Source organism: Pongo abelii, chromosome 10, assembly GCF_028885655.2.
Source record: "Pongo abelii isolate AG06213 chromosome 10, NHGRI_mPonAbe1-v2.0_pri, whole genome shotgun sequence".
In the NCBI taxonomy this organism is placed as follows: domain Eukaryota; kingdom Metazoa; phylum Chordata; class Mammalia; order Primates; family Hominidae; genus Pongo; species Pongo abelii.
In genome coordinates, this window is record NC_071995.2 from 3,046,766 (window position 1) to 3,059,093 (window position 12,328).

At 52.3% G+C, this 12,328-nt stretch overlaps 1 protein-coding gene across 2 annotated transcripts in view; it reads left to right on the forward strand.

Moving 5' to 3' along the window:
* The window catches only part of TEAD4 (TEA domain transcription factor 4), an 83,358-nt gene that overhangs the window by 41,639 nt on the left and 29,391 nt on the right, over positions 1–12,328 (forward strand). For both annotated transcript variants that reach the window (XM_063711990.1, XM_054526678.2), the window contains one exon: positions 12,051–12,115. In XM_063711990.1, the coding sequence (XP_063568060.1) occupies positions 12,051–12,115 (65 nt within the window). The remainder of the gene's footprint in view (positions 1–12,050; positions 12,116–12,328) is intronic.

The window sequence follows — 12,328 nt, forward strand, 5'->3', positions numbered from 1 at the left end:
CAGGACTGCGTGGGGACTGATGGAGGGCTCTCAGCAGGCAGAGCTGACCAGCCTGGCTGGGAGCTATAGATAGCTCTGAGCTCACCCCCAGTGTGTGGGATGGGCCCTCTGGGAGGCGGAACGGGAGGCAAGCTGAGAGCTGACTCAGACCTCAGCTCACCGTGGCTGCTCCCCTCCTGTCTTCTCATCTTCCCTTGGGGGATCTGCGCTTCCCATCCTCTGTGTACCCCAGCCCCATTCTGAGCCCCCAGCTGCTTCCAGCATCCCCAGAGCTCTGGTCTTTTCTCCCCACTCACTTTCCTGCATCCAAAGGCCACCAGCCCCTTTCCAAGTGGGCCGGCCCGGTGGGGTACGGGGTGGGGCTAAGAGGATGAGTCCCGACCCGGGGACCTGGCCTTAGCTGTTTGAGGACAGGGGTTAGGCCTGCTCGAACTCTGGCCACGGCGCATCCAGCATAGGACACGCTGACCAAGGCCAGGCAGACATGCAGATGACATGCAAAGCAGCACGGCAGATTAACACCTGCTATTTCTGAGCTGAGTCTCCCACGCTTGTTGGCTCCAGCCCTCCCCTTGAGCACCTCTTACCCTCCTGGGCCGGCTCCCGAGCCTGGGGTGCTTGCCTTCTGCTCACGGCCGCTTTCATTTCTGCCCTGTCACTGTGTGACCCTCCCCCTGGCACAGCCAGTGCTGGCCACTCTGACCTCCTTTGGCCAGGCTCACAGTCGGCCTAGCCTAGCGTGCAGGTGGTGGGATTCGAGCAACTTCTCGCCCCCTTCTGCCTGCTCCCCACCTTCCCCGCTCCTCACACTCAGTGCTGGCCGGGTGGGCTCGTGTCCTGCCTCCTGCTCTCTGGAGGGCTGTGGCTGGCTCTGGGGTTTCCTCTGCATTCATCCCTTTCTGCCTTCTGTGCTTCTCACCTTCCTGAAGTTGCTCTTGACTTTCCCGAGTCTTCCTGCCTCTTCTTTTCCCTGCCTCTCTCTCTGCTTCTCCCCTCCTGTGTCCCAGGTGGGCCATCCTTTTAGTGGCTCGTCAGTTCTCATTAAGTGCCCACCGCCACTGGCAGGCCGGGCTGAGGCCGTGTGGTCTCTGCTTTCCACGACTTCATGGTCTAATGAGAGGGGCAGAGAAACTTCTCTGCACAGTTAGCCACCCAGGCAGACACCGGGGCTGTCCACAGCCGATATTAACCAGATTTATCCTGGGAGTTTTCCTGAAGGAACCAGAGCGGAGTGTGGCTGCTTGTCTTGGTCTGTTTTCTGTTGTTTAGAACAGAATACCCGAAACTGGGTAATTTATAATGAAGGAGTTTATTCCTTACAGTTACAGAGGCTGGGAAGTCCAAGGTTGAGGGGCTGCATCTGGGAGGGCCTTCGTGCTGGAGGGGACTCTGCAGAGTCCCGAGGTGGTGCAGGCATCCCGTGGCGAGGGGGCCGAGTGTGCTTGTTCAGGCCTCCTCTTCCTGTGAGACAGCCCCCAGTCCCACTCCCGCGCTAACCCGTCAGCCCGTTAATCCATGAGTGGATTAATCCCTCATGAAGGCAGTGCCCTCAGGGCCATATCACCCCTTAAAGGCCCACCTGTCAATACTGCCACATGGGGGATTAAATTTCAACATGAATTTTGGAGGGGACAAATATTCAAACCACAGCAGTGCTCCAGGCAAGGGGGCGGAGAGATTGTGAGCATCAGCCTAGAGGCGAGACTTCGCATGGTGGGTTTGGGGGACCCTGGTGGAGGATCTGGGCGAAGCACTGTTGATTCGTCAGACTGTCAGAGGTGAAGGGATCCCCTCGTTTTGTGGATGAGTCACACAGCTAATAAGAGGCAGAACCGGGACCAGACTCGGGCTGAGTTTGGAACTAGATGGAGCACGTCGAGGGTCTTTTCACGAAGGTGATGGGACAGAGGTCACGGCGTCTCACCTGGGCTCCTGCCCCAACTTCTTCACCATAGCCTCATTGGCGGGATTTTCTGCTCCTCTTTGCTTTGTTGCCCTGTGGGTTTCCAGCTGCTCCTATGCTCCTCCCTACAGCCTACAACCCTGACTTCAGGTGCCTGGAGGCCTGATGACGGGAGTGTTGAAATCTACTCTGTCCCTGAGAGCTGGCGTGACCTTGGGCAAGTTATTTAACCTCCTTGGGCTTCGCTTTCCTTTTGTAAAGTGGAGGTCACGATACTACTATCTTTATGGGAGGTGTTTTGGTTTATTTATTTTATTGTGAGAAAAATATACATTGTGTAAAATTAACCATTTAAGCCATTTTTATGTGTACAGGTCAGTGGCATTAAGTACATTCACCTTTTTGTGCACCATCATCACCATCCATTTCCAGAAATTTTCCATCATCTCAAATAGAAATTCTGTACCCATTAAACAATAATTCCCCGTTCCCCTCTGCCCCTATAGCCACTGGTAACCTGTTCTATTTTCTGTCTCTATGATTTGCCTATTCTAGGCATTTCATAAAGGTGGAATCAAGCCGGCCGCGGTGGCTCACGCCTGTAATCCCAGCACTTTGGGAGGCTGAGGTGGGTGAATCAAGAGGTCAGGAGTTTGAGACCAGCCTGGCCAACATGGTGAAATCCTGTCACTACTAAAAATACAAAATTACAAAATGAGCTGTGTGTGGTGGTGTGCACCTGTAATCCCAGCTACTCCAGAGGCTGAGGCAGGAGAATTGCTTGAACCCAGGAGGCAGAGGTTTCAGTGAGCCGAGATCATGCCACTGCACTCCAGCCTGGGCAACAAAGTGAGACTCTCTCCAAAAAAAAAAAAAAAAAAAAAAAGTGGAATCAGGCCAGGCATGGTGGCTCATGTGGTTTGGGAGGCCAAGGCGGGCAGATCACTTGAGGTCAGGAGTTTGAGACCAGCCTGACCAACATGGTGAAACCCCGTCTCTACTAAAAATACAAAATTACCAAATTAGCTGGGTGTGGTGCGCACCCGTAATCCCAGCTACTCGGGAGGCTGAGGCACGAGAATTGCTTGAACCTGAGAGGTGGAGGTTGCAGTGAGCTGAGATCATGCCACTGCACTCCATCCTGGATGACAGAATGAGACTCCATCTCAAAAAAAAAAAAAATATAATCATACATATTTCCCTTTTTATCTCTGGCTTATTTCAGTTGGCATAATGTCCTTAAGGTTCATCCATGTTGTAGCGTGTGTCAGAATTTCCCTCTTTTTTAAGGCTGAGTAATATTCCATTGTATGGATAGACTGCATCTTGCTTATCTGTTCACCTGTGGATAGACGTTTGTATTGCTTATGTCTTTTGACTGCTATGACTAATACTGCAATGAACACTGGTGTACAGGTATCTTGAGTCCCTGCTTTCAGTTCTTGTGGGATTGGAATTGCTAGCTCATATGGTAATTTTATGTTTAAGTTTTTGAGGAACCACGAAACTATTTTCCACAGCAGCTGCATCATTTTACATTCCCGCCAGCAATGAACAAAGGTTCTGATTTCGCATATCCTCATCAACACTTGTTATTTTCCATTTTTTGGATCACAGCCATCCTAGTGGGTGTGAAGCGCTATCTTGTGGTTTTTGATTTGCATTTCCCTAATGATTAGTGATGTGGAGCATCTTTTCACGAGGTTATTGGAATAAGACATTGCCTTCTAGTGTTGTAGTAGGGATGAGAGCACACAGTAGGTGCCAAATGCACAGCACAGGGGTGAAGGGAACATGTACCTGCCCTCAAGGAACTCACAGTGTGGTGGGGGAGCATGACTAGGACAGACACTGAGGCAGGAATGGGCATGCCCTCTTGGGTGGGGAGCAGTGCAAGCTTCTTGGGGCTTCCTGGGGCTGTGGCCTTGAAGGCTGGCTGATTTCACCAGAAGCCTCAGAGCCCTCCAGGGACAATGGTAGGAACAGCTCAAATGTCAGGCCCAATTGCTGCCTTCTCAGGCTTCAGTCAGAAGTTCCTTCTCCACAAATAGCCTCCTCCTCCAGCCCCAGGTGTTTATGGCTTCAGTTGATCTCTGGATAGCTGCACCCCCACACACACACCCCGGCCCCCTCTTCCAGGCCATTGGGGATTAGGGTGGGGCAGCGAGGATGGGCCCAGCCTCCTCTCCCTGAGCCCCGACCTACAGGGGTGCAGTGTGGCACTTGCCCACTCTGCCAGAGGCCTACAGTGAACCAAAGATGTCCACACACACTTCCACCCACTCTTGGGTGGGGAGGCTTGTGCCCTCAGCTCCTCAGTCCTTTTCAAGTTTGAAAGCTAATAGCATTCATTATAACAGGGCTTCGTTAACAATATTAACAATAATTGCTGACCTTGCTGGCCCTCTGCTGAGTGGTGCGTGCTTTACTTACTCCATGCCATTTCATAGTTTATGGTCTAGCGGGGTGGGCTGCCATGGAGAGAGGGGACTCGGCGCAGAGGAAATGAGATACAGAAATGACCTAGCCCAGGCAGGATTTTGCAGCTGGGGTAACGATTTTAGTGGTGCTATGTGACGGAGGTGGCCAGCAGGGTGTGTGTGCGGCTGGGTGTGGGGCTAGGAGAAAGCGGAGATTCCTCGTGGACGCTGCATCGGGAACGCTCCACCCTCAGCCTTTAGGCCTAGGCTCCTGTTTCTCCACGGGCAGCCTTCCCCCTTGGTGGGGTGGGGCCGTGGGTGTGAGCTGGGGGCTGTCAGACACATGTGCTCTGACAGATGGGCCCACAGTCTGGCAGGGGTGTCCTTCCCATCCCCACCCAGGCCTGCCCTGGGGTTGGCCGAGGCCACCTGCCACATTGCAATGCGCAGCTGCCTGACTGGCCTCCTCCTTCTTCCCCAGCCTGTGTTCTCAGCCACCAGAGGGAGAAGGCCTGCGGTTATGCAGCTAGGGGCAGAGCTGGGGCAAGGAAAAGGACAAGCCCCTCCCACCGCCACCACCTCAGCTGGGTGCTTTACAAGTTTCTCACTGCCATGGCCCTTTGCCAGCCTTCACTGTGGTTCCCACGCTCCCTACTGCCTTCCGCTCTTGCCCCTGACTCTGGGAGCCTCCTGGTGTCTCCATGATCCAGGATATGTTGGCTCCCACCAGCTCTGGGTACCACTGTCCATGACTGGTGGGCAGGACCTCAGGTCCAAATAGTCGGATCTCCCTCCAGGACCTTACCTCATGCAGAGACTTAGGAATTGGGGGGATTGATCCAAAGGGAAGGAGCAGCATCGTCCCTTGCAGAGGAAGCTCAGCTCTGTCGGGGGAGCATATCCTGGGGGGAAACAGCCAGCATGTAATACTCTCAAAGCACTGGGGACGGCCTTAGAAAACATACCTTCTCGTGGTGCCTGGGACACTAGCAAGCCATGAGACTGTGAATAAGTCATTTCCCCTCTCTGGGCTTCCATTTCATCTTCATCAGGCTAAACAGGACCTCTAGAGTCACGTGGTCCAGCCCTGCTTCTGAGAGAAGTGACCTCCAATTCCCTGTTCATTCGGAGTGGTACCATGCAGTAGCCACAGATGGGCACTGGCACCAGACTACATGGACCCGAATCTCAGCCACGTGCTTGCCTGCGACCCTGAGAAAATTTCTCAACCTTGCCGTTTCCCTGTCCGTAGCATGGATGAACCCTGAGAAAATTTCTCAACCTTGCTGTTTCCCTGTCCGTAGCGTGGATGACAGTACCACCCTCACGGAGCTGTTGTGAGGATCGAAAGGGTGAATGCAGATAAAGCTGTCACAGGATACATATCCGTATCCACACAGATACTTGTACTGATGAGGTGTGCAGCAAGTGTTCATTGTCATTAACGTTTTCACAGGAGTGACAGGCCACAGCAGCTCCCTCTGTGTGTAAAGCCTGGATTAGATGCCAGCTGGCCTGGAGGCAGTGAAATGGCTGCGTTGACCTTTGGAGCACCCCTGGTGGCAGGAAGGAAGCTGCTTGGTTCCCCTTGGCTCGCACACCCACAGACACCCCACACTAAACTCCCCCACGGGGGGTTCTCAGCTGCCGGCATCACCCCTGACCAGCACAACGAGGCTGGAGGGTCTGAGATGAGCCAGCAACGGAGACGGGCAGGAAGCTCCACAGCCAGCCAGGGGAAAAGCACAACTTTAACAAATACAACCTGGAGGGCAGTGTGCCGAGTAAAATATGCCAGACACAGAAGGACAAATGCCGAGAGGGCTCACTTAGAGGTGGAATCTAAAACAGTGGAACTCACAGCAGCAGAGGGCAGAATGGTGGTTACTGGAGGCTGGGGCGGGCGTGACGGGGAGATGTTGGTCAAACAATACAGTTTCAGTTAGATGGGGAAATGTTTTTGGTTTTTAGTTTTTGTTTTTCCGTTTTGTTTGTTTGTTTTAGACAAGGTCTTACTCTCTCCCCTGGCAGAAGTGCAGTGGTGTGATCACAGCTCACTGCAGCCTCAGTCTCCTGGACTCAAGTGACCCTCCTGCCTCAGCTTCCTGAGTAGCTGGGACTACAGGCATGTACCACCACGCCTGGCTAATTTTTTATTTTTATTTTTATTATTTTTATTGATTTTGTTTATTTTATTTTTTGAGATGGAGTCTTGCTCTATCGCCCAGGCTGGAGTGCAATGGCGCAATCTCGGCTCACTGCAAGCTCTGCCTCCTGGGTTCATGCCATTCTCCGGCCTCAGCCTCCTGAGTAGCTGGGACTACAGGCGCCCGCCACCACGCCCAGCTAATTTTTTTTTGTATTTTTAGTAGAGATGGGGTTTCACTGTGTTAGCCAGGATGGTCTCAATCTCCTGACCTCATGATCCGCCCGCCTCGCCTACCCAAAGTGCTGGGATTACAGGCGTAAGCCACCATACCCAGCCTTATTTTTATTTTTTTGTAGAGATGGAGTGGGGTCTCACTATATTGCCCAGGCTGATCTTGAATTCCTGGGCTTGGGCAATCTTCCTGCCTCGGCCTCCCAAAGTACTGGGATTATAGGTGTGAGTCATGACGCCCAGTCAAGGAGGAATGTTTTTGGAGACCTATTGCCCAGCATGGTGACTACAGCGAATAATAATGTATTGCATTTTTCAAAGTGCTAAGGAAGTAAATTTCATGTTCTCATCATGAAAAATGATAAGTACTTGAAATGATGCATATGTTAATTAGTTTGATTCAATCATTCCACATTATATACATATATCATAACATCACTTTGTACCCCATAAATACAGGTTGAGCATCCCAAATCTGAAAATCCCAAATCTGAAATACTCCAAAGTTTGAAACTTTTTGAGATGTGTCCCTGGAAGGAGATGCTCGTTGGACCATTTTGGATTTCGGATTTTAGGATTAGGGATGCTCAGCTGGCAAGCATATAGTGCAGATAGCCCCCAAATTTGAAAAAAACCCAAATCTGGAACACTTCTGGTTCCAAGCATTTTAGATAAGGGTTAGTCAACCAGTATGTACAGTTTAAAAAAGAAAGAAAAGCCAGACGTGGTGGCTCACACCTGTAATCCCAGCACTTTGGGAGGCTGAGGTGGGCAGATCACCTGAAGTTGGGAGTTTGAGACCAGCCTGACCAACATGGAGAAACCTTGTCTCTACTAAAACTACAAAATTAGCTGGGTGTTGCCTGTAATCCCAGCTACTTGGGAGGCTGAGGCAGGAGAATCACTTGAACCCGGGAGGCGGAGGTTGTGGTGAGCCAAGATCGCCCCATTGCACTCCAGCCTAGGCAACAGAGCGAAACTCTGTCTCAAAAAAATAAAAATAAATAAAAATAAAAAAGAAAGAAAAAAAATACAAAGATGGGCCGGGTGTGGTGGCTGATGCCTATAATCCCAGCACTTTGGAGGCTGAGGTGGGCAGATTACTTGAGGTCAGGGGTTCAAGACCAGCCTGGCCAACATGGTAAAACCCTGTCTCTACTAAAAATACAAAAAGTAGCCAGGCGTGGTGGTGTGTGCCTGTAATCCCAGCTACTTGGGAGGCTGAGGTGGGAGAATCACTGGAACCCGGGAGGTGGAGGTTGTGGTGATCCGAGATCACACCAACTGCACTCCAGCCTGGGCAACAGCGAGACTCCCTCTCAAAAAAACAAAACAAAACAAAAAAGAAGACAGCTGAGCCTGCCTTAGCTAACCCTTGGTGTGGCTCCTGTCCTGCCCCATTATTAGCCTCTCGCCCAGGGCTGAGACATTGTAATCGCTTTCTAGCAGCAGAGCCTTTCTAGCAGCAGAGCCCTGGAACCTTGTGGCAGAGGGTGAGGGTAGTTGTGGGGTGGTGGGCAGGGGCTCCTTGCAGAGGCTGAGTCCTCTGTGATGTTTGGGGTGAAGGTCTCAGCTGATGGGGGCCAAGGCCTCCCTACTGCTGCTCACCACAGGCTGCAGAGGAAGCAGCACTGTTACGGGGCGGTCCTGCCTGATGAGAGGAGGTTCTATTAACTAAGCATCCTCGCTGGGCCAGGCCTCGGGCCATATTCAAGCACCTGAGCCAAGAGTCATACCTGGGCAGTTAGTCCTAGATCTGCTGTGGGCAATCTGGTGCAATTCTCTGGCGAATAGGTATAATTACTTGCCCATTGCAGGGATGAGGTGGATTACTGTGAAGTTAATGGGGTTTACACGTTAGGGCCCAGCACTTACATAGGCCCCTTCCAAGTCCCTAAACTTAATTTTTGCTTCATTGAAGTATAACTGACATACAACAAACTGTACATGCTTAAAGTGGACAAGTTGGTACATTTTGACAGATGTATGCACCTGCGAAGCCCTCTCACCACCATCAAGATAATGACTATGTCCATTGCCCCCAGGTTTTTAACCTGATTTTGTGTTTTTAAAATTCTTTTTCCCAAAGGGAGCCTCCCAATTGCTAAATGTCTTAGGCCTCACAAAAGTCTGGGTTTGCTCATGTACAGAAAAGTTCAATGAGACCAGGATAGGACAGCGCTTTAAAAGTTACGTCGGACTAATCAGAAGTAAAAGGTTGTTTGCGTGTATTTAACTCACTCCTTTGTCTTAGAAGGCTAAAACAGTTACAGGACATCCGACCGGCATCTTAGCATTCATTCCCTTGTCATTCAGGCAGCAAGTATTTATTGAGCGCCTACAATGTGCAGGCAGTTTTCTAGGTGGTGGGTATAAATAAGTGAATAAATAGACCAAAAATCTCTATTCGCATGGACTGTGGTTCTGATGGGGGTGAGGGCACAGACAGTACTCAAATAAGTTAGATTATGTATTATGCTAGAAGGTGCTATGGAGGAAAGTAAAGGCGGCGGGTGCCAGGGTAGGTGTGTAGGAGTATGATTTCAGCCCTCAGTGAGGAGGTCAGGGAGGAGAGACTGGCACCCGAGGGGTGCAGGTGGTGAGGGACTCTGGGGCAGAGTGTTCCCTGGAGGAGAAACAGGAAGCACAAGGACCTTAGTGGGGCAGATGTGGGCCTGGTGTGTTTCAGGACAGCAAGAAGTTTAGGATGGAGTAGGTAGACTAGATCAGAGAGGTGACTGAACTGGGGTGGCCGGATCCTGCAGGGGTTTCCAGGCTGTTGTAAGGACTTGGACACTGTTAATCTGGGACAGATGGAAGCCATTAGAGGGCTTTTGAATTTCGAAAGGGTCGCTGCGTCTGCTGTGTTGAGCATAGACTGGGAGCAGGGAATACAGGTGGAAGGTGATGATCCTAATCCAAGCCAGAGATGATGGGAGCTTGGACCCTGGAGGGTGCGGTGGTGCACAGTGGCTGTATGAACTCTGGATATGTTTTGGAGGTAGAGCCACACCAGACTCATTCATTCATTCAGTGAGTAGGTATAGGTGCCAGGTACTGGAGATGCAGACTTGAATGGAGGCATAGTCTCTTCCTCTGAGCTGTTGAGAGTCTAACAAGGAAAGACAGACACGGATAACTGATGAGCACACGATAACCTGTGTGCAAGGGATGGACCAGAGGAGCAACCAAGAACTGTATCCCAGATGGTCTGCCATCCCCATCCCTCCTGCTACACCGTCACCCACTTTGCAGCTCTTGGGAACCTCTCTTCCTCCCTCATGCTTTTCCTTGTCTGCATACTAGTCTCTGAGCTGGGTTACTTACTTGGGCCTAGAGCATGTTCATTTTACCGAAAAGGAAACTGAGCCACAGAGTGTTCTCACTGAGCCAGCGTTGAGCTGAGGTCTGTTTCCTACATTTGTAGAAATTTGGAAAAATCTGCAGGAAAAACCTTAAAGGAACTAGATTTAAGAAGAGAAGGCTGGGCTGGGTGCGGTGGCTCACGCCTGTAATCCCAGCACTTTGGGAGGCCAAGGCGGGTGGATCACTTGAGGTCAGGAGTTCGAGACCAGCCTGGTCAACATGGTGAAACCCCGCCTCTACTTAAAATACAAAAAATTAGCCGGGCGTGGTGATATGCACCTGTAATTCCAGCTACTTGGGAGGCTGAGGCAGGAGAATCGCTTGAACCTGGGAGGCGGAGGTTGCAGTGAGCCGAGATCGCGCCATTGAACGCCAGTCTGGGGGACAAGAGCGAGACTTCGTCTAAAAAAAAATAAGTAAATAAATAAAAAAGAAGAGAAGGCTGAGTGAAGGTCCTTAAAGGGAAGACACTTACCGTGCTCCCAAAGCTCATTGGTGGAGTTGCCAGGCTCTAGCCTGGCTCACCAGCTGCCAGGTCTGTGGCCCTACTTCATTCACCCACCGGTGATGACTTAGACCCGAGATGCTGCATGGGTGGCTTTAGTTAGACCTGGGGTAGAACTGTCGACTGTTCACTGGACCGCCAAAGCCTTTCCCTAGAAAGCTTTGAGAGGAGACATCTTGTGGACTCAGGGTTTTAGGTGCAGATCAGCCCACAGACAGTGTCCCCAGCCTCTGATTCTCCCCTCCCTCCTTCCTCTGACACAGACAAGGCAGTGGTCCCGGGCCAGCAAACCTTTTCTGGCAGACAGTACCTCTGGAGAGTAGCCTCTTAATTCGGCCTTGGCACTGGGGAAAGGTCAGCTGGGGGGTCAGCTTGGCCTTGGCCGTGCACTCTGGTTACAACCCAGGTGGCAGGCAGCCCACTCCCCTCACCTCCCCAGGCATCAGCAGCTGCCTCCCACAGACAGCCGCAAGCCCTCCAGGTTCTGCAGGACAGGGCGGGCTGGCAGCTTCTCCCTCTGATTCCCGCACTCAAACCCTCTTGCTCTGCCTCTCTTCACCCGATGCTTCTCTGTATGGTCTAACACTAGCCAGGGGTGAAGGATCACCCAAGGAGTTGCCTGACCACCCAGTCCGAACTGGCCCCCGGTCCTCTGAACACATCCCTGTCTGTAGCACCCATGGATTCCATTGCGTGGGCACATGCCGCTCCTGAACTAGGTGACGCTTTGAAATAAGGAACCCCTTTCCATCCTCTTTTTCAATACTGGAAGCCATGGATGCTCTTTGGGGTTTTCCAGGATGCTTCAGGCACAGCAGCAGTCCCTCGGGGGGCTGGGCCCATGGAGAGTGCTCAGCCTTCCTTGTTGAGGGGTCTGGGTCAGCCATGGGGCTGCACATGTGCACTGACTGGCTTTTCTTTATGAGCGGACGGGCTCAGGCCTCTTCTCCGGAGATAGTCAGTGTCTCCAGCAGTTGCACCCCCCATGCCTGCTGCTGCCTGCAGACAGGACAAGAAGTCTGGACGCTCCTACTCGTTTACAGAGGCGGAGGGCACGGTGGCAGTCACACAGGGCAAGGCCGAGGGCCGGGCACCTCCCTGGAGCCTCCCAAGTGTGAAGAAGGCCCAGGAGAAAGTGTGGGGAGAGGAGAGGAGGCGGCCAGCACTGGGTGAGGAACAGTGCCGGGGGTCAAGGGAGGCTCTGGAAGTTCCTCAGGCTGTGTGTGGTTGGTGGCCACGGGCCCTGTTAACCTTGTTCTTGGGTTTCAGTCCCCACAGTGAGGCCTTGTCTTCCTCTCGCTGCTGGGAGATCCCTGTGATCCAGAGAGGGAACCCACAGAATCCTCACCCCACAAATCCGCTTAAGATGGGCAGAGAGTGAGGGCAGGGCTCCTCCACAGAAGGTACCCTGCACCCCCTCGCCACTTCCAGCCTTTTGTCCTTCTCCCCGCTGAGAGGATGCTGGTGTCTCTGCAGGTCGGAACGAGCTGATTGCCCGCTACATCAAGCTCCGGACAGGGAAGACCCGCACCAGGAAGCAGGTGGGCCTCAAGAGACGGGTAGGGGTCCCGGGGGTGGTGTCCCAGCACCAGCCTGCTCCCAAGGTGGGCCAGGTCCTCCCAGGACCAGACGCAGGCTTTTGAGGGGTGGCAGCTCTGGATGAGTTATCTCTGTTGGGCATGTCACGGGTGGTCCAGTTTTCTTTTTCTTTTTTTTTTCTGAGACGGGGTTTCACTCATGTTGCCCAGACTGGA